This window comes from Daldinia caldariorum (genome assembly GCF_022478825.1).
Source record: "Daldinia caldariorum strain CBS 122874 unplaced genomic scaffold F4812scaffold_17, whole genome shotgun sequence".
NCBI lineage: Eukaryota > Fungi > Ascomycota > Sordariomycetes > Xylariales > Hypoxylaceae > Daldinia > Daldinia caldariorum.
The window spans coordinates 32747-54019 of NW_025953053.1; the positions used below are offsets into that span (position 1 = coordinate 32747).

The 21273-nt window shown below is 45.3% G+C and overlaps 4 protein-coding genes across 4 annotated transcripts; 3 read left to right on the forward strand and 1 right to left on the reverse strand.

Annotated features, from left to right (window-relative positions):
• Positions 1-390: 390 nt before the first annotated feature.
• F4812DRAFT_139843 (putative hexose carrier protein) lies at positions 391-3097 on the forward strand. The gene is made up of 8 exons (XM_047929621.1): positions 391-785; positions 854-1230; positions 1302-1359; positions 1421-1491; positions 1543-1873; positions 1927-2203; positions 2425-2631; positions 2699-3097. Exons 1-7 carry the CDS (start codon positions 678-680, stop codon positions 2433-2435), a joined length of 1233 nt encoding a protein of 410 aa, XP_047787130.1. The 5' UTR covers positions 391-677; the 3' UTR covers positions 2436-2631; positions 2699-3097.
• A 553-nt stretch (positions 3098-3650) lies between these two features.
• Positions 3651-6054, forward strand: F4812DRAFT_139861 (carbohydrate-binding module family 35 protein). Its single transcript, XM_047929622.1, has 9 exons — positions 3651-4150; positions 4210-4298; positions 4391-4745; positions 4837-4991; positions 5047-5156; positions 5226-5313; positions 5381-5495; positions 5550-5579; positions 5635-6054. The coding sequence occupies exons 1-9, from the start codon at positions 3901-3903 to the stop codon at positions 5889-5891; spliced, it is 1449 nt and encodes a 482-aa protein (XP_047787131.1). The 5' UTR covers positions 3651-3900; the 3' UTR covers positions 5892-6054.
• Positions 6013-9155, reverse strand: F4812DRAFT_139906 (MFS general substrate transporter). Its single transcript, XM_047929623.1, has 5 exons — positions 8434-9155; positions 7978-8273; positions 7799-7918; positions 7441-7734; positions 6013-7003 (listed from the first exon to the last, which is right to left on the reverse strand). Exons 1-5 carry the CDS (start codon positions 8764-8766, stop codon positions 6217-6219), a joined length of 1830 nt encoding a protein of 609 aa, XP_047787132.1. The 5' UTR covers positions 8767-9155; the 3' UTR covers positions 6013-6216.
• Positions 9156-10770: 1615 nt separating this feature from the next.
• F4812DRAFT_140076 (uncharacterized protein) lies at positions 10771-13486 on the forward strand. Its single transcript, XM_047929624.1, has 2 exons — positions 10771-11060; positions 11117-13486. The coding sequence occupies exon 2, from the start codon at positions 11136-11138 to the stop codon at positions 13386-13388; it is 2253 nt and encodes a 750-aa protein (XP_047787133.1). The 5' UTR covers positions 10771-11060; positions 11117-11135; the 3' UTR covers positions 13389-13486.
• The last annotated feature ends 7787 nt before the right edge of the window (positions 13487-21273 follow it).

The window sequence follows — 21273 nt, forward strand, 5'->3', positions numbered from 1 at the left end:
CTCTGCCAATAAGAACCACAAACACAAAGCTAAGCTGCAAAGCAGAATAGATTGAGTTATCCCAAAGCGAACATTGATAACTGACAAGCTTGGATAGGGACATATATACAAGGATTCCGAGGGCTTTGCAATTTCACCTACCAATGGGGACTTGCGACCCGTTGCTTGTAGAGAAACAGAACCCCGAAATTGTTGATGGGTAGGGGCATATATCACTATCAGGTAGGCTTATCTCGGTTGTCGTGGGGGATCCGTTGTTACATTGTATTTTCAGCTGTAATCGCGTATGTCCTATATGACCATGCAAACAGGTAGGTAAGACAGAAATCAAATCGGATAAGCCGACGCCTCAGCCAGATCTGCGGTGTACGAGTGCTTATTGAGCGAGTTATTCAATAAGATAAGGTGGCTTACGATAATACTAGAGTAGTAGTCTCAACTCATATGCTGTTGACTGCAGAATTTTCCCACAGCCTCGTTCTCGATTCCATATAAATATCTGGTTAATCTATTTGATATGTTATTCTTGCTCCCGGAAAGTTATAACCTTAAGCCCATAGATTGTCCTCCCTTTGGTTCTGATTCGTCTTTTCGAAAGGGGTATTCAATTTGGCAGGCATATCTCCTAATTTGAGCCGCTTCATCTGTAGGGTTGGGCTGTACCTATACCTGCTATCATGATGTTCAATAAAACGCAGACGAGAACATGGCTGGGGGCATTCGTACCAGAATCATCATCATACCTTTCCTTCTTGTTAATATTCTGTTCGATAACGCAATCAACTGTGAGTAAAACCTCAGGCCTTAGGTAAAAACGATTCGCTAATTATAGGGGATATTTTCTTGCGAGTAGACCACGGGATATGATGGCTCCATGTTGAACGGGCTGAATATTTTGCCTTCCTATACGAATTATTTCGAACTAACACCCGCGACAACAGGTCTAAATACGGCCTCTGTATTCATCGGCGGCATTCTCGGTACGATTATCTCCGGCATTCTGACTGATAAACTTGGTCGGCGTCCGGCTATGTTTTGGGGGTCCGTTATAACTGTTATCGGTACGGCTATCCAGGCAGCGGCTCAAAATATCGCCATGTTCGTTGTCGGGCGTATTATTTTAGGTTTCGGATCTTCTCTCTCGGGCGTATCTGCAGGCGTATTTCTCTCCGAGACCTTTCCTAGCAGCCTACGTGCTTGGGGTCTTGGGATGATGAACGATTTCTATTAGTAAGAATCTACATTTCTCTTGTGACGAGTCTATAATTTCGAATTGAGGCCTGACTGGTGTCATGCAATAGCGTAGGAGCTTTAGTGGCATCTGGGGTTACTCTAGGAACTGGACAATGGCAATCAACAGTAAGAAGACCGATTCGAACGATATATTAAATTACAGCCCAGCTGACTATATCATGTTAAGTGGGCTTGGCGACTGCCATCGCTAATACAAGGGGTTTTCTCGCTTCTTTGCATTATCATACTACCCTTCGTGTAAGCTTCGCCGCTTGCCTGTGTCTTAACCTATCCTAACCAATCGGACAGTCCAGAATCACCGAGGTGGCTTTGCCATAAAGGATATTACGAAGATGCACGAATATCCGTAGCTCAAACAAACACTAATGGCGATCTGCTAGACCCTGTGGCTATCGCGGTGTATAAGGAGATCCTCGATGCCCTTGAGTGGGAAAAGAAAGAAGGCCGAACGATAAGCCCAAAGGAGATTATCAAGACCCCTACCTTGAGGAAGCGACTTCTTATAGGAATGTCTGCAGCGCCCTTTTCATGTGTTGCTGGCAACATCATCGCCTCATACTATTTAGGTGCCGAGCTTCAGACCGCCGGTATCACCAATTCAACTGACCAGTTGAAGGCCGTAAGAGCTACCCTTATCTCTACCGGGTTTGCAAATTCGCTTACATCGAACAGAATGTCGTGTTAAACGTGTGGTGTCTCTTATGTGCTTTAGTCGGTACACATATGGTGTCTCGATGGGGCCGAAAGCCTACAGCCCTTGTGTCGGAAACGCTTCTTGTCATATGCCTATTCATAATCGGCGGACTTTCTAAACTCTATGCCGATAACCCGATGGGTGCTTCTCAAAGCCTCGTATATGGAAATGTCGCGGTGATGTTCCTGTTCCAAGGGTTTTATTCTATGGCTTGGACGCCATTGCTTTTCCTCTATCCTCCGGAGGTCTTTTCGGGTACGTGAATGCGATTTTGAGCTACTAATAAACTTATTGCCCTTATTTACCTATTATTACATCACCTAGGCTTTCTCCGGTTTGTGTACTAATGAATATACAGTTCGTAATCATCCCTACCTTCCCTCGTCTACGGTACCTAGACCTATCGAGGAAGAATTTAGATCCCAGGATATAAAGGGGCAATGGAGAGACAATTACTAATACCTGATACTCGATAGTACTCCATTAGAGCCAATGGCCTGGCTGCTTCGACGCTCTCTTTAAACACGCTCGCGTGAGTTTCTGAGTTTTAACACTTAATATCGGCCCTGACATTATTTTCCAGGTGTGTGTTCGTGTTCATCATGCCCATCGGTCTCAGTAATATAGGATGGAAGATGTATATGGTTAACGGTTCTTGGGATATTGTTATTGCTATACTTATCGTGAGTATTGAATCCCTAAGGTCTCGATTAAATTACATTGCTAATCACCTACTTCCACTGTGTACAGGCGATATTCTGGGTGGAAACCAAGGGCAAGACACTGGAAGAGATAGACGCCTTATTTGAGGGAGAAAAGCACTCGTCCGTCCCTGATGTCGAACAGATTCGAACGGGACGAGCTAAGCTTGACGTTAAGACAATAGAGCCATTGTCGATCTAGTCCAAGCTCTGCTCACTAAGTTTGCCAATGGGCGTTATTTTCTTTTGGATGGGTTGGATGGGAATAGAGTAAAGGAGCTTTCACAAGATAGGTAGCTTAAATGATAAGAGATACAGTAGGTTAGGGAGGTAGCTTGGTATCTACAGGTAAGCGAGAAAATGGATAGGGAATAAATCAACCTGCATAAGGTATACAGTAGTTTATATATAATAATCAATTGCTATATTGCCGTTACATAGGCTCATACCCTGTTATAGAGAGACAGTGGCTCATACGTTCCATTTGACAATCTAGAGCTACGATACTAGGTTGTAATATATCTCCAGTGAATGCACGTTTGCCCAATTATACTTCAACCCGCTTGTTAGCCTAAATGATCACGCCTAGTTTAATATTACTAGCTGGTCTTTCTATATTCTATCACATTTATGTATTATGGTATTCTGCAGTCTGATTTTGAGGTGGTCAAGAGTGTCCAAGACTAGGATTTCAGGCTATTTTCACACATCGTCCGAGCTGGCCGGTGATAGGAAGTACAAAATCTAAAGCTAGCACAAGGGACGACGCTCCATTATAGGGGAAACCTTAGATATGTGAAGAACAGGTTAGGTAAATATAAACAAGAGGAAGACCCTTCAGCATGGTACTAGGTATGCTTAGCCTCATGGGGCTATAGAAATAGAGCATAGCGAACATCTTGCCAAGCCTTGAAACTTGGAGAAATATGGGCTCTTCTTCACTAGATGCTTCTATCCACATGGAGGACCAGGGATTATGCTACTCCAAATGCAGTTATACTCCCCATTGTCCCAGTTAAACTTTGGAACGTAACGGGAATTAATATAGCGATGCGGAGAAATTTAAATCGACTCGGCGGGGTTAATTAACACGAAGGTCATTCTTGGCAAACGACTTATAAGACGACTTATAAGACAGGTACCTACTTCTTATAAGTAGGGCCGTTGAGATGGCACTGGCAAGATGATCAGACCAATATCGCGCATGCGTCTCACGTTGCTCTCTACGACGAATAGATATTCGGTCTAAACATGCGCTTCTCCAGCAGAATACTGCTGCTCGGTGCAGTCGCAGCTCAAGCAAAGTATATCGTGCCCGGGGGAAGATGGCGAGATACAGAAAATAATTTGGTCAATGCCCACGCAGGTAACGTTGTCTTTGAAAATGGCACGTTTTGGCTGTTCGGCGAGTATAAGGTTGAGGGGCAGGAAGAGGGTGGCGGCGTATCTGTTTACAGCTCAGAGGACTTGGCTACTTGGACCTCACACGGCCTTGCTTTAGGTACATCGTAGTCAATGGCAGGGGAATGGTTGAGCTTCATGAGCTAACGAGCAGGATAGAGCCGATCTCCTGGCATCCTTTCATTTCGCCTAAAAACATCATCCAACGACCCAAGGTGGTGTACAGCGAGTCTACAAGCCAATATCATGTAGGCGATCTCCACCCCTCCCCCAACAAAAAAAAAAAGAAAAGGAAAAAAAACGATTAGGTCATCTCATTGATGTTAATGGGGTCTATTAGATGTGGTGGCACGCCGACAATGCCACATACGGACGCTTACTACAAGGACTCGCAGTTTCAGATACGATCGCCGGGCCTTATAGATTTGTTAGTGCCCAAGCTCCTATGGGTAATTGGTCACAGGATTTCGGCATGTTCACCGACTATAAAGACGGCAAAACATACGCGCTATACTCTAATGGCGATAGTGTAGAGGGTCGAGACGTTTATTTGGCTTCCTATAACAAGGACATCACTACCTTGGAAGAGGTCGTCTATCGCTTTGATAAGTTCGACCTCGAAGCTCCTTCTATTGTACAGACCGAGCATTCCTATTATGCCTTGTTAAGTCATAAAACGGGATACAGGCCAAATAGTGAGTATATTTTCTGCATACTTCGCCCCCTTTTATTTTGCGATATCCTCCAAATATTCGCACAAATTGTGTTAAACTTAGGCATCTTTAGATGTCGTTGCCTTCCGGGCAGATAGCTTAAGTGGTCCCTGGTCTCAACCTTGGGTTGTTGCGCCACTTAACACGCGTACTTTCAATTCCCAGTCGGGATCAGCGTTGAGAATAGCAGGAACTGAAAAGATAACATACTTATACTTGGGCGATCAGGTGAGTTGCTTCCTCATAGCGAAAATTCAAGGTGAGTCTAACTAATAGAATACAGTGGGATTCCAATTCTCTTTGGGAATCTCGATATATATGGCTACCCATAAATATCGACGACGATAAGAAAACACTTCAGTTGGAATGGCATGATGTTTACGACCTAGACGTGTATGTGTTAATAGCTTCCACTCCTGTGCAAATGTCTACCTAGTACCTAACCCTAACGTACTCTCGTAGGAAAACTGGAAACTGGAAGTCAGTAGAAGGCACTACTTACTCCGCGAAAGATGCAACAACAAGCGGCAACGCGTTCAAGCAAGAGGCTGTGAGTTTATAGTGCCAAGAAGAGAGTTTCACTTCTACCGACCTACTGACGCTGCTCTGTGCTGCAGAACTTCGCTGCTGATGGAGTTATCTTGACCGGGATCGAAGGGAATGATAGTACAGTTACCTTCCAAGGTATCGAGGGGACAGGAAAACCTCAATGGGTTTCATTCTACTACCAAAGTCAGTAAATAATTCGAGATTACTTTTTACGGTCATATTCTAACAGGGCCAAAGACACCGACGATATGGGTTTTGGAGATCAGCGTGAGTTTAAGGGTTTGTCTTGATTATTATCCAATTATTAACTAATATTTTATAGCCGGCGGCTCGCCAGATAGAATCGGGGGTTCTTGGCAATTGCGCCGCATTTCCAGCGTTGTCGTGAATGGGAAGACAGAGAACGTCGAGACTCTATACCAGAGGGATACCCACAAAGGAATAATCTTATCGACGCCGCTCCAACTTACTCTTGAGGAGGGGTTGAACAATACCATCACAGTGGGCGGACTTTATAACGGGTTCCATTATAAGGGTGCCGATCTGGATAGGATCGTTGTTTATCCCCCGGAAAGTTAGAGATACAAGGACGAAAATATGATCGGTAACATATCAGACGCCAAACAAGCCTGTTTATCATATTAACCCGAAAACTGTCTCACGATACCATGGCAAGCACATATAAGAAACTTGTACTCGTCCATCGTGTTTAATCACAACGTTTTAAGGTGATTGGAGGGCCGTCTACTATACTTGTATTTCTCAATATATCCCCAACGGACAATTTCCTTGGCTTATCTCCGTCATCATAGAACTTATTGTTTAGCTTGACGTTATGTATCTATCACGACACTAGCATGTATTATCATGGGACTATACTTTGCTGTATAGGGACCACATCCACTCAGTCGGCTCGCGTAACCGACGCGGCCGGCCTGGGGATGCCTTTCTCTAGATCGGTAGAGTTTCCGTCAACTTCTTTCATTAGAGTTGGGGCATCACTATTTTCCTCAGCTTCAACTCTTTCTCTATGTCTCTGGGCCCTTGCGACGCGGCGTTCGTTTTTCTCCTGGTCTTCGCGCATTTGCCGGATAATGGTACTCTTGGAGCGAATCTTTTCACCGTACCGATAAAAGATGATAGGGATAGGAATCATGGCAGCTTCTAACAGGCCCAGAAGCGTGCCTGCCCACTGCGGAGTCAGTTTTGCATACATAGAAGGCCCGGCGAGAGGTAGAGTGCCGCCAAATAAACTACGAGTTACGGTATTACCAGCCAGTGCAGATGCAGCGTAGATACCGTACGCACCAGCTAGGTAGTTAGAACCGTATATGAAGCTCAGTGTATTACCTGCGCCGAAGGGAATGCCGAAGGCGATAGGGATAGCCCAATGGATGGTTGTGGGCAGGCAGGTCCAGCTGAAGACGAGCTGGCCGATGGGAGCAAGTATAGCACCTATTATCATGACACGCGCTGTCGCTTCAGGGGGCGCACGACCAGTAGCAGGGTCCTTCGGGTGGGAGTTGATAATTCTTCGCCATAGAGGCTCAGTGACAATTGCAAAAGTGCACCCGATCCCGATTCCAATGAAGGCGAGACCCGAAGTGCCCGGACCCCAGCCGCGATGCTGGGAAAATACGATGGGGTAGGCAACGAAGCAGAGATAGAGGATGCCATAGATTAGGGAAATCCTAGTATGGGATGTTAGCGGCTTGATACAATTTTAATGTTTATCTATCTGATCCTTTACGTCTGAATTATGGATGGGATGCTTTCGAGAGAAAAGGAGATGTATTAAGTTGCGATACGTACCGAGGCCCCGGCATCCCCATAGAAGTTTTAAGTTACCTCGGTAGCTCACAATGTAGCAAGATCACGTGGCCTACTAAAAATAACTTCAGGTACGGGATCGGTAGCATAGCTCAGGCACTCCACCTTTTAGTCTTTCGGAGGTACGTACCTCACGAAGTACCTAGTGTACCTACCTTGTCGGTAACATTATGCATAAAGCGTAACGCTGCAGTTCAAGGAGTTCAAGGTGTGAAATGATGAAATGCAGGGAAATTGTTCGATACGCTTGATAACAAGTAAAAATAAAGTAAAAATAAAATAAAATTCAAACACATACCAGACGTTAAAAAGCCATAGAATGGGTTCTTTGATAAAAAACTCGAGTGGTCTTAATAAATAAACCTTCATAAGTGCCACCTTGGATAGCTTCTGGTCATATCGACACCACCATCTTTCATCGTCGGTCTCCTTGCGCTTTTTTGCCGCTCTCTTCTGAAGGATGATAGGGGCGTACGTCTCCTTGGTGAGAAACATGAAAACAATACCAAGTCCAGCAAGTATTAGAACAAGCCAGTTATCCCATCTCCAACCCAAGTATTGAAAAACATAACCGCCGATCACTGGACCTAACCTACGTAGGAGTCAGCATTCCAATCCCATCCCATTTTACATATGATGAGGGCTCGGGCTCATACACTGGACCGTTCAATGGAGCAGTCGAATATAGCGACATGAATAGAGCACGAGTCTCTTCCGTAGAAATATCCACGACGGTCCCCGGACTGTTGGCTATCATTGCGCTCCCGAACAGCGCACTAATATTTACCACGGTTAGCACTCCTCCAAAGTGAATTTATGGGCTCCGATCACCTACGCAAAGAATCTAACCACAAGGATCTCAGCCAGCGAAGTTGCTAAGCATGTTGGGATAACCATGGCTGCGAAGCCGATCAAGCAAACAATATACACGGGCCTGCGCCCATAGAGCTCGCTTGCCGGTGCCACGAGTAAACTACCGGTAGCAAGGCCAAACATATAAGTCGTAACCCCGAGCGTCACTATAGTAGTAGAAGAACCAAATTCATCTACCAAACCAGGAGTGGATGCCGTGTAGCTAGTGCTGTAAAGAACGATCACCCATGACGCAAAGCTAATAGCGAAGATAATGCACTATGATCACAAGAGTTAATGATGGCTTCTCTTGATAAGCAGCTTTTAGAAACCAAGCAAGACATATTTAAGGAGTCAATAGCAGTTTAATTAGCTCGATGAAACGATATGGTCCCTTAAGACGCATAAGAGGGGAAGAGGGATTGTCAATATCACATACAGACCGGTACCACAACGGCCAGTACCGAGGGTTATCTGGGTCATTCTCCTCAAACGAAACCTCGTACTCTGGGAACCGCGATGCCGCTGTCCCGACACTGGTAACCGTACGCACACGAGCGACCTCCTCGAAAACTTGCACTCCAGGTGAGATCGCCAACTCTAGCGGCGACAACGGATCTGTATCTTCAGATACTATTGATGCATGGCTCGAGTGACTCGAATGCCTATGCTGACTTTGTTTCTCGTCAATCGAGTTCTCGCGCGTCTCTATACGCTCCAGCTCTTTCTTGTCCACACCAAACCTGTTCATTGCATCTTGATGACTTCCCATTTCCGCGTCGAATGCGTGCAACAAGCGGGCGATCGCGGGGAAGAAAAGCAGGAATAACTCCCAGGGGCTTGTACACCGACGTCTTATGAAGACCAATAGGGATAAAGTCAGCCACCAATACCAAGACCAACAACAATGGATAGCAGGACAATATATTTTGACAGCCTGTCGACTTGAGGAAATGAATCGAAATGTCTCAATGGGGCGGCATAAGGGTTGGAGCCTAAGTGGAAGCAAACCAATTATTTACAATTGAAGAGTAAGTCGGAGACAACTAGGTTAGGTACCTCTTTAGGAGGTAGCGGTTAGGAACAAGCTCCTATCATCGGCCTTTTTGCGCAATTTTACCTACCTGGTATATCACACCGAAACCATTGATAGATCCTCCGGGAATAAAAAAAAACTTATGTATAAGGCTACAACGGTGACTTGATATCCACTACCAACCTCGGTAGAATGGACCTCTATGAGATAGATGCGTTTTTCATGCAAGTGGGCATGCATGAGTGGCCCGTCAGATTGGGCGGCAGATGTCGACATGCCTCTTAGCGGCAGAATCCCATAATTTTCGAGATCACATCATTTTTCTACTCTCACACACCACTACTTACCTAGCCAGCTCCTCTCCGATGCCGAAAGTCGAGATACTCATTTCAGCTTCTTACATATCAGTACATAGCTGCATTATATCGCATCCCGATAGAATATTAATCATATCTATCATGAGTAATTTGACTAGTGAATTGTCACGGCCATTGATTTAAAGAGTTTGATATCCAGATATCATTGCGGATTGGTATACGCTAATGCTCTACTAGGAAGGTCGATGGATTTTTCATTCTTCCTTCATCATGAACACTTTCGAGGATCTCAACGGGGGCTCACTTATGCATACAATACACAACGACTACATTTTAATGCTCAAGCGCATCCGCTGAGAAAATATGCCGAGGTAAAATATGCCTCTAATAGGTGGGGTCGAAAAGGAATCCTTAGCTGATGCTCAGAACTTTTGATCTTTTACGTATTATGTATTATGACGTATTATAGCTCACTCCTGGTTTATTTTATAATTCTCATGTTCTATTTAAACATCGTTTGCGAAGGAGTGTTTAGGTAAGGGATCGTTAGCTTCTGATGATTGTACAATGCATATCGAAATAGGTATACCGTTACTAACCGGACTAAATGCGTTGACTTGGTCGATCAATGAGGGCTCTAGGTAGCTGATACAGGTACCGATTCGGCAAAATCAAACTGTGAATTTTTTTATTTTATTTTTTTTAAAAAAAAAAGAAATACCTAGAAAGAAAAGTATTGGCAGTGGCGACGGAAACCTTAACAGCCAACGTTGAAGCTGGGTTCCGAAGCACTTTTGCTTGGCATACAAAACGCGCGTTCAGGCAAGGAGGTAGCTGAGCTGCTGTAAGTGGCGGTTTTAAAGTGGCTGGCACCGAGCATTTTCAAGTCGCGCCAACCATGCATCCCACGTGGCAGTTAACATCGGCCAACACATTTTTTTTTCTTTTCTTTTCAGGGAGTATCATTGGTAAGATCATTGGTAACATCGCCTTTTCTCTCATAGTCAATATTCATAGGCTACCATCAGAATTCATACAGTTCATACAGTTCATACGGTTCATACAGTTCATACAGTTCATACGGTTCATACAGTTCATACAGTTCATACAGTAAGTGTATATTATATATCCAACTGTGGGTGACTCACTTGAATCTGTGTCTAAGATCATCTCGTGCCTTGTGGATCATCCCCTAGAATTCTCGAAAGGATATTGGGTATTAGCGGTAGGTACCTAACCTAACATGAACGATCTCGCGAAATCTATAAAAAAACACAACCATGCATCAGTGACGCCTAACTCGAAACTTTAATCTAGAAATTGCTTTTGAGGATCTACGTGCACCAATGGAAAATATGATTTACTGCCTACAGCTGTTATATAGATGCATATTGAAAAAATAAGGAGGGGTGTAATGAGCGAGAGGTTGGAGAAAGGAGAGCGACAACCTACGTGTGGACAAACATGATTGGATGGCTAAGCCGCGGGGCACTTGGAGCTACGTCACGCGTAACCAGAATAGGAAACGTCCAAACAATCAAGAGTCGTCTAGTCTCCACGGGAACCAAGTATGTGAATGGTTTGGATTGGTGTTTACCTAGTGCAGACACCCGCGACGCGACCTTTATCAGGGCTCTTATTGCTGCAATAATACCCTATTGGGCTCATTTATATCATTTACATTCCACTGCATCAAGAGGAATCATATTATATGTAAGCTTGCATTCGCATTTCTCTCTACCTCTCTCGCTTCTTACAAAGTAAGTAAGTTATAATCGGGTTTACAAAATGGGAGACGATCAAGATCTTCCCATCGCCTTACGGCGCACGCCGCGGACCAGAGTTGGCGCGGCGGCAGGATTGTCGGGCGCATCGCGGTTATCTGCAACCAATACCGCTTCGGAGGTAAACGCAAGGACGCCTAAGCGACAGAGTAAGAAGAGGGTCCGGTTTTCAGACCCTGGCCCGAATGTCGAACACCACGATGCATCGTCAGCAACGGGACTTACACCAATGGTTCAGCGAACATCACTCAATGTTGCTCCTTCGCCCAAACGTAGACGTTATTCCGCGCCTTTCTCTCGGTCCCAACAGGGTGGAGAAGATGGCCTGTATGGCAATGGCAGCAGCAACGAAATACGTTTCTTCTCGTTGCGTCAGGTCCTCGATGATCGCGTCAAGCGACGCATTCGTCGAAACGGACTCAGCGAGGAAATGAATATCATCAGTCAAGAGAAGCGGCAGCGCGTTCAGAAGCAGAAGGTCGAGTTGCAACGTCTTCAACACGAACTAGAGGAGAAGGATCGGGAAATCGATAGACTACAAAATACCACGATGGCCCAGGACACCGACCGAGTCTTAGAGTTGGAGCAAGAGATTCAATTGCTTAGAGAGGAATTAAGCAGTCGAACTTCGTCAAATGGCGACCAAACACGGAACTACGACTGGACATTGGCCGCTCGTGATCCGTTCTCGGATAGCTACATGGATGCGGATGATGATCATCATGATAACCATGATAGGCATGATAATCATGTTGATGAAGCTTTTGGGGATGCCACGATGGCCGATCTGATATGCAGTACACCGTCCAGGAATCGCGCATCAGCTTCGTTCCCTACGCCGCCCTGCACGAGCCCCACGATCCCCTCGACTCCCTGTTCTCTGCGGAGAAGCGCACCGGTGACGCCACAATCTCATATCGGAATTCAAACAGTACTCCCTGACCCGGACAAAGAGGCCTTAGAAGCTGAATTGGGATCTCTACGCCTTGAATTAGCCAAGTTAACCAAAGTACTCGAGAGCCATGAGGCCTTCAAGGCGCGCATATCTGATAAACTTAACGCCGCCGAGATCCCTACGGAACCTTCAAAGGACGTGGAGACGCATCTAGACGCCGTGCTGCAGTCCCTCTCTGACAAAACGGCAACATTACTAGATCTCAATTCATCATTGAGTTCCCTAGGGTTCGCCGGCAACAACGCGGGTGAGATTATGGCGTCTCTCGCAGGGGCGTTCCGCTCGGCACGTCTAGAACTCGAATACCTCACGCCGGGAGAGATCACTCTTCCCCTATCCTCACGTGGGGCCGAGGTCTTAGACTTGGTGCTCGTCCAGCTACGTAGCCTCGCGCGCCAGGTTCGCGAGAATGAAGAAGCAATTGATGAGTACCATGAGCTCGAGTTGTCATTGCGAGAGCAGCTCAATGCGCGTGTCGACGCGATGGACAGCATGCGTGAACGTAGCCGAGTAGAGCTGGCCGGCAAGGACGAGCGCATCGCAGATCTAGAAGTCGGAATGGAGCATCTGAAGAGTGCTGCTGACGGCTACCGCCGCGACGTCGCCGAATTGGAGAGCCTCGTACAAAGCATGGAAGAAGGCAAGGTCACTGAAAAGCGACTCACAGCTGAGGTCGCAGGTGCGCAGGCGGAGCTCGCTGATAGCAAGGCTACCATTGTCAAACTAGAAGCCAAGCTCGCCTCGGTGCATGAGCAAGCCGAAAACTTCCGCTTACAGCTCGCTGAGCTGCAGAGACGCAAGGCCGCTGAAGTGAAAGCTCTTAACAAATACCACGGGATGGCGCTGGCAGTACGGGATACGCGAGTCGCAGACCTGCGGCGCGCTCTTGACGAAGTAAACAGCAGCTTGCATGAGGCAAACACCACGATTCAGCAGCTGCGCGTAGAAAATATTGGGCTAAACCAGTGCCTAGAAGAGGAGAGAAACCGCGCCATGCAGGCCGTCGACACTATGAAGGCTGATCTCGAGCGCATGGTCAAGATGAGCTCCGAGTTCTTGTCTACTCCGTTAAGGTCGACCACAAGTAGCTTGGGGAAGACCTTGCGTTCCTCGACCAAGTCTGTTGCCGAGAGGGCAGCTGTAAGCGAGTATGCAACGACTCCTGATAGCGGTCCCCTGGGATCGGAGGCTTGCTTCCCTGGCGAGCTAGCGAAGATTAATAGGGGAACCAAAAGGCGCAAGCATGATAGTGGTTTAGGCCTTCTGGATGAAGATGAAGCCGGCAGCGTAGAGCAGCTCTGAGTGCTGTATCCGCGTATCACACGCTGCGTTGCCCAAGGACAGTTCTTTAAGTCGCCATTTTCCCTTTGTATTGTTTTTTTTTTTTTTTCTATTACTGGGGTTTCATCTACGGTGAGGTCTTATCCAGTCGTTGCTAGTATACAGGTACACAGGTATACAGGGGCTAGGGTACAATACTGGAGTTGATACTGGGGAGATGGCTCATGATAGGGATTACAGCATAGGGGAGTATCTGGTTAGGTACCTAACGCATGTCTCAACATCTAATTTTATTATGTATCATTCTGAAATGCTCGTTCTCCAAGTGAACATACGATACTCAAGTATTAACAGTCTTCTTGTAAGGGTTTTCGCGCAGCATTTAACTGATGCGTTTATTGCTGGTTATCACCCCCGGTCCTGAATGCATAGTGCATCTGCAAGGAGGCATCTCCGCTGTGCGAATTTCATTGGGACGCTGCAACATCCTTAGAGCCGATAGGTTAAGGAGATGAAACTTCATCCTCTCGTCCAGTGTCGGCTGCAAGGACTCCGGTTTCGTTACCGACGCAACTCATAAACATATCGCTCATCCATAATACGAAGACTATATGCATCGCTATGGAACGGACCGCACTCATTCCACGTTTCAAGAGCAATTGCCATAGCTATCTATAGAGCTATCAGTGAATACGGGCTCTGACCATATAATAGATTGACCTCCGACATGATCAGCGCTGGGTGTGCGCGTAGTAGAAGCTATAACCACGGGAATTGCCGTCAGTCAAGTCTATGTATGTACGCCTTTGTAGCAGTACCAACGTCAGAGTATAGTCGACACTTGAAGACATCTATAGAGATGGATTCTTCAAGGCTCGAGCCTCAATATCCGTTTACGAACTATGGACCAATAACCACATGAGAAACTAAATGTCAGCCATTGATAATGACGTTGGCGGCGGTGAGATATCTCGTGTTGCGAGGTTGAAAGCGGCCGGCATGGCTGGGAATAGCATCAGCTATGCAGATCTCTAGATATAATTGTTTATATTAAGATCCCCTTAAGGGACCAACAATAAATAATATTTAAGAAATCTGCAAATCTACTGTTACATCGTACGAGAATTCGGACTAGGGGGCAGTCGGCCCCCCATGAGGCATACCAGGGTAAAAAACTGTCAGAAGACCCCTTCTACCACTTCTGGGATTCGTCAAGGATGGAAAAGTGAAAAAAAGGCTTCCAGAAGGAAATGCGAAAAGATCGATAAACCCGAATCATGAAGCACGTCCAAGGACCCTAGATCCCGTTGCGGCAAACATGCCCGACCCTTTGCGGCTCAAATGGTAATGATCGGCGGAACGACTGCTGTGGTCGGTGTGGCAGTGCTATGATGTGACCCGGCGCCCTACGGGATGATGCAACGGCGCATGAGGGGGGTCTCCCGTGCCTTTAGCACGCAGGAACAACGGGATGACGGTGCGAAGGCTCAAGGTAACGGCTGAACACGAGGTATCATGCATTTTGGAGTCGCCGCGCGGAGAATCCCGCGATATTGAAATGAGGTGTTGCTCGCCGCGTTGGCGCGATGGCACAGCTTTGATTATTGTTGAAAGTGAAATTTTCCCCGCCAAAAGCTCCAAAGGGGGGAGGCGGTGCTAGAACCATGTTCTCAGTGCAGTACCAGAGCATCGAACCCCAAGCGGGTGCCGTACAACCAGGGAACGTGGATGGCTTGGCTGCTTAGGTATGTATCTCCGCGCTCATTAAACGTCGCCTCCGGATTCCTGGATACTGGTGATCTGCGGATTCTTACAGGGAACGTGAAAATCATGGTTGAGCTATGATACAAGGGTAATGGAAAAGTCGTCAAAATAGCATGGCAGCATGGATATTGGGTAACTCATTCTAGCTGAAGAGACTACTACGTTGTCATTATGCATCAAGTCGAGCCCGTACCGCAAGGTTCCAGGAGAATTTGTTCTATTCAGTTCAAGTAGTTACCTTGTGTATTGTTTAGTAAAACTAGAAACATAGCTATAACCATGCGGCAGGCCAAACCAGCTGTCGATACAAAGTACTGTGTTAGAGTGTTATCACCGAATGACTTAGCTATATGGAATTCATAGCTGTGCTCCTCAGATAACCCCGTGCGTAGCCCCTTCGAACCCAAAATTATCAAGATTAATTCAGTGGAACGACCCCGCGGGAGAGTTTTCTGCATCTTGCACATGGAATGCAACATAGAATGCCGTTTAGCTCGTCCGAAAGGCTAGGCCCGGCCCCGTTTTCCATTTGGGGCCTAAAAAAAACCGTATGGATAAAATTAGCTGGAACTTCTGTCCGGGACACGCTCCGATGTAAACACCCCGATAAGTTCTCGGCCGATTTAACTATACCCATATCTTAACCGTTGTCGATAACTTACAATGGACGTTAGAATGTGGCTATGCATTTAAATTTCTAAAGCAGGGGGGGTTATAGAAGAGCTATTTCAGGGAGTATCAGGGTCCAATGGGCCCGTAGGCTTCATTTAATGATATCGCGTTGTTTCTCCTCTCATACTCATTGAAGGTTATAAGTTAAGATGGAGCATTCGCGTAAGAAACATTATTCGGCCAATGTCGAAAGTTAACCTAACCTTCTACGTATCAACACGAAGTAGATCTGCAGATCTAATCAGTTTTCCGACCAAATTTACTTCTGACAGTGGTATATACGTAAGGTAGTTCAAGCAACGTAGTTCTTAATGAGTTGTCAAATAAGTCTTATGAAGCCAGGAATCCATGACTGGCGATACTCCTTGTAAACTAATCAGAACCACATCGCGACCGAAATACATCATTCTATCGTCAGTACGTAGCATGGAACCCTTTTTCTACTAACCAAATATAACAAGCGGCGCCATTATCGTGCTCTAAAAGGTATCGTTTACGGACGGAAGCTGCATCGTTTCAATACGGTCGCCCTAGCAATGTGACTCTAGACTCGGTACCGATAAAGCCAGCGCCCTGCAATAAACTCAGGATACAGATAACTGGAGGATAGGTTGCATCGTAAAGCTTGGCATGCAAGACAGACAGACTGTGGAAGCCGGCTAGCAGTAAAATAAGAGCAAATAGTGCTAGACAGTACGCGCAAAAGCAGTTGGTAAAGTGGTGTGGGAAGTTGTGAGGTTATAGTCAACTTAGATTAAGCGGCCGAGCAAGTACCTAACCTATCATCCTTATTTTTAGAGCTTTTACTGTTATGGTTATTGTTGTTGAACGTCGTGGCAGTCTAGAAACTGCCGGCATTGGTAACGCAGCCGAACACGCGGGTGTCAAAGCTTCAAGGTAACAAGTTAACACCAGATATTCCAACAAAAATTATCGAAAAGTCTTACTGCTGGATATGACATGCAGTCATGTCCAGATGCCCTTATATAAGTCGTTGCATTGGTTGAGATTGCCGAGTCTTAAGCCACAATATCCATCAGATGATATCGAAATTATCTAATGGGCCAGTCGGGATGTTTACGTGACGCAATAAGCGTAGCCTTGCTTCATATAAATCATCAGATAGATACTGCAGCAGTTCTAACTACCAGGCTTTTTACCGCCTGCTATTGGGGAAGCGCTTGTTTCATGTAGAGTAATTTAATATGACACGTAGGCGATAACTCGACTGTTTTAAACTCGCAGAAAGCCAAAGGCGTCGAATCAGTCGTACAGCATGCACAATACTTCCACCGTCTACTGGTACCTAGTTAACAGTAATGTTTATGCGACAAAGCGGTGAAAGCGTGACAGCCAAACGTACTACGCCGGTTCCGAACGGGAATAGCTTCGGACTGGTAAGCCCGATGACGATAAAGCACGGCCGGCTATGTGAAACAGCGGCGAGGTACATCTGTCTTTGATTTTTAGATATGGGGGTTGGTAAATCAACGGTTTAGCCTTACTGAAGCTGCAATAGTTCTAGAGGTTACGAGAAGCCGGTAGTTGTGCAGATATCGGCTATACAAAGTCAATAACCACAAGCTAAGCTGTTGTGTATATGTAAGATTAAATATCTCTAAATTATAGAAAGGTGAAAACTCAGCTCACCAACGATAGAAGGGTATTCACGAAAAACAATGTCGTTGGCCAATCGTAAGCATGACCTGATATTTACCATCCGTAGGCCGTCCCCGAAGTTGGGTTACTACGCGGTTAGTACTTTAGAGATTAATGCGGCTGTTGACGGATTCAGGACCCGGATGCAACGTGAGGGCTTTTAGGGTGCATATCAACGTTCGGTAAGAAAGATCGATTCCGTAAGCCTTGCCATAGGTCCGGTATATAGAATCGAATTCCGAATAATTGTCTGCCCATTACAGCGTTGTGTTGTGCTTACCCGTTCAATATGATAAAAACGCGTCGCGCATGAACAACCACAAGCCATTGTAGCACAACGAATATATGGCATACATGACTTGATCGCTTTTACTCACCCTTCATGTGCCATATATTAATCCGATCTGGAATAGTAGATTGCCGGTTCTGTCAGGTACGGGTGTATTATATTATCTTAGGTTAGGTTCCTAGGTATGTTTAATAAAGTTCCGTTTCTTTTTTAGAAACATCCGTTGTAATTTATGCGGAATTATTTCAATGGGAACCCGGCGGCTACGCTCACTACCTGAGCCAATCATCACCTCCCTTACAACGGTATATCAACAATGCAAATTCCGCATCGTCAGGGAATGAAAGTTGATAGAACGTGACTTGAAGAAAACGTTGTTGACTAAAATAGCTAAAATGACCATGCGGAAAAGAAGCCTAAATTCTATTGGTAGAAAGCGAAATGCAGTGTTCAAACCTAAGGCTCTAATCCCTTCGGACGAAGACCATTTTCGAATATTGAGCAGCTGGACGAGGGGCACGTTGGCTGATGTTGGCTGATAAGTCATGACGTCAAAATGTGGATGTTTGCAGATAAAAGATAAAATGAAATAAGCTCTAGGTCCTTTCCACGATGACTATACTTACTACCTAAGGTACTAATCCTTCTCAAACTCCAATCCTTTTTTTCTTTTTTTTTCTGTTTCGGCGAGGACCGGTCGACGGTAAATTCTAGAGTAGCGGCGGAGGAAGAGACCAAAAGAGGACTGAGTTGGAATAGTAAGAGAATTCCAAGGATCGTAATAGGTTATCGGTTGCAAAACCGACTTACGGAAATTGAGCGGGCAATGGCGGGACCTCACTAATAATCGGGCGGAGAGGCAAACGGTAAGATAACTGAGCAAGTGAGCAAGTATCTAGGTACCTTATAGTGTATCTTAGGTACCTAACATAACCTAACCAAATACCTATCAGCAAGCCACAGGAAGTGCGCAACCCCACGTGATGTTACAATGCCGCGGGAATCTCCTTTACTGCCTTATACTAATCAATTATTCAAGGGTTAAAAATAACCACGGAGGCAGATCTATGCAAACGACCCCCCCAGTTACCAATCTTTTATCTCTCTCGCTAGGGAATTTGTTACGTTGATCATGCTACGCAATATCAAGCATCCCCGGCCGTAACCAAAAATGTTTTATCACATCTCTCTTAACCAAGTGAATAATCCATTGTCCATATCGAAAAAAAAGAAAACGGCAATATGATATTTCCCCTATTGTTTCTATTATCGATTATAGGAGCATAACATTTATACCGTTTCATGTAAAAGCTTATTACTTAAAATGTTTTTTTCTCGTCTAGATAATTTGCAAGGCAGCGTGCGATGTGTTGCGAGGTAAGATCTAGAACGTTACTAGAAGACTATTCTTTACCGGCACATGCCAGCTAGGCGCGAATTAGACTTGATCCTACTACCTTGAGTACTTACCTACCGAGGTGAATATAACGCGTGTCAACACGCTGATTAATCATGCCGTGGGAAAATTAAAAGGGTCATTAAAGAAAACGGCGGCGTTGGGCTAGTCGCTTGCGCTCGTACTAGTCCTTTAAGAGGCCGCGTAGGATTGTCTGGCGGTAGGTAGATCGAAATGGCACTAATGAAGCGAGGCTTCCCCCGGAAGGCTACTGCCGCTAATACCACTCACTATCTACGGCTATCTCGTGGGGAGTGGCGACAAGTTGTTTCGCTGCCCACGCTGCTCACGCTGCCCATGCCGGAGGTCTTAGTGCAATCGGCCGATAGATCACGCAAAATATATCCAGCCTCATTACCGGAGGCAAGAAAGCGGGACTAACCCCATAACTTATGCAGCCTAGATAGCTTATACACCGCCCTAGATATAGTCTATGATTTACAGAACCTATTATAAGCCTCAGTGTGCGAACATATCCGGCCAAGAAGCGACGATACCCTCATTAGCTTTCTTTTATATGTCCTAAATTTCTGCGGACAACGCTACAAACCTCTAGCCGTAGCTAAGTTGCACGGAAACCTACAAACATTAAAGATGTGCGGCAAAAGAGTAAGGGAAACTTGTAGAAGGTCTCTAAGTAGCAACACCGGCTTTCCTGAAATGTGCATAATACAAACCATGGTATATTTTCGACTTGGGTAAGTGGTTAACTAATGTAAATGCATATAAAAGGGGTTACCTCACGCTTTGAGTATTGCTTCGAGCACGCTAGTGGTTTATTAATTTAATAAATAGATTTACTAACAGAAATTAAGCAAATACAAAAGAGTATATGTTCCTATAATAGGTAATGGTTTCGAATATCCAGGTATAAGAAACTTAGGAGGTAAGGATTTAGTTATATACCTCTTTACATATAACAATAACTGGTATACGGTCAATTTAAACACTTAAGATTATTTCTTCTAATCTACGTCAATACGGAAGCTCGGGTGATTTAGGTAGAACTTCAAACTGTAAGCATAAAGCAGCTACTATACGTAGTATACGACATATGCTTGCTCACTGTATCATCCACCCTCCAGGGTTCGCCACCTTAAAAAAAGCACCCCATTTCTGCAACTGCAGAATGGCTGTGACTACGGCGGGACAATGTCTGAAGTGCCGCGGGTACACGTACGACACGATCAGGTCCATACCAGTGCAAGTGCCAGCTGAATGTTGGAGCCGATAATTCCATGCTAGCCACGTCTTTTAATCTGGGTCAGCCGCAGAGGCTAATGCAGTAGTTAGGTCTTGATACAGAAGCTGATATCCGTTTCTCTACCAGGTTCTTTAATTTTTGCATCGCACAAACAATAACCTGAAAGACACCTAATACGCGTCTAATAGCTCAGCGTTCTAATAGAATCGTGTAATATAAAATAAGGAAAAAAAAACACCTCTCTTTCCTTTGCTCTTATTAAAAACATTACCCATAAGAAGAAAAAAAACGAAGTAATAACTGCGAAGCATGGAAACGCCGGAAGTCTCTTTAGCTGGACATGTATATCCATTGTGTATCCTGAACTTCCGGCTAGGCCTTTGGAGTGTGGACTACCTACCTACGTTTAGGTACCTAGGTACCTAAAAGAAGTTTCTCAGCACGGACAAGCCTTTGAGAGGGGGGCAACTTACCAGGGGGACAGGTTTAGTAAGAGCTTCATGTACCAATACGTACCTCGACTTGTACGTACGGTACATGGGACTCGAATTGAAGGTACCTAGATCTATCAGTATCTGTTACATTTGCCCCGGACTAAAGTGTACCCAATGTTTAAGCTAGCACGTTTGTACCTTGTATTATACACTATGAACCTCTTCCACTCATTTTCCATTCCCACAATTGCGCCAACTCCTAACCTGCTAACTCCCACCTCCCACTGACCTTTTCCCACCTCTGTCCTCACCTCCCCATTCTTTTTTTTTTTTTTTTTTTTTTTTTTTTTTTTTTTTTTTTTTTTTTTTTTTTTTTTTTTTTTAAAGTGTTTGTTTATAAAGAGGTGTATTTGAAGTGGAAGAGCTAA

Excerpts from the sequence above, each read along its gene's own strand:
- F4812DRAFT_139843 (XM_047929621.1), top strand. The coding sequence starts at position 678 with ATGATGTTCAATAAAACGCAGACGAGAACATGGCTGGGGGCATTCGTA. Across the intron at positions 1,492-1,542 it reads ATTATCATACTACCCTTCGT|TCCAGAATCACCGAGGTGGC; the intron begins GTAAGCTTCGCC and ends CCAATCGGACAG. Across the intron at positions 1,874-1,926 it reads CAACTGACCAGTTGAAGGCC|AATGTCGTGTTAAACGTGTG; the intron begins GTAAGAGCTACC and ends TACATCGAACAG.
- F4812DRAFT_139861 (XM_047929622.1), top strand. The coding sequence starts at position 3,901 with ATGCGCTTCTCCAGCAGAATACTGCTGCTCGGTGCAGTCGCAGCTCAA. Across the intron at positions 5,496-5,549 it reads GGTTTCATTCTACTACCAAA|ACACCGACGATATGGGTTTT; the intron begins GTCAGTAAATAA and ends ACAGGGCCAAAG. Across the intron at positions 5,580-5,634 it reads TATGGGTTTTGGAGATCAGC|CCGGCGGCTCGCCAGATAGA; the intron begins GTGAGTTTAAGG and ends AATATTTTATAG.
- F4812DRAFT_139906 (XM_047929623.1), bottom strand. The coding sequence starts at position 8,766 with ATGGGAAGTCATCAAGATGCAATGAACAGGTTTGGTGTGGACAAGAAA. Across the intron at positions 7,919-7,977 it reads CTTGTGGTTAGATTCTTTGC|TGCGCTGTTCGGGAGCGCAA; the intron begins GTAGGTGATCGG and ends GGTAAATATTAG. Across the intron at positions 7,735-7,798 it reads GCTCCATTGAACGGTCCAGT|GTTAGGTCCAGTGATCGGCG; the intron begins GTATGAGCCCGA and ends ACTCCTACGTAG.
- F4812DRAFT_140076 (XM_047929624.1), top strand. The coding sequence starts at position 11,136 with ATGGGAGACGATCAAGATCTTCCCATCGCCTTACGGCGCACGCCGCGG.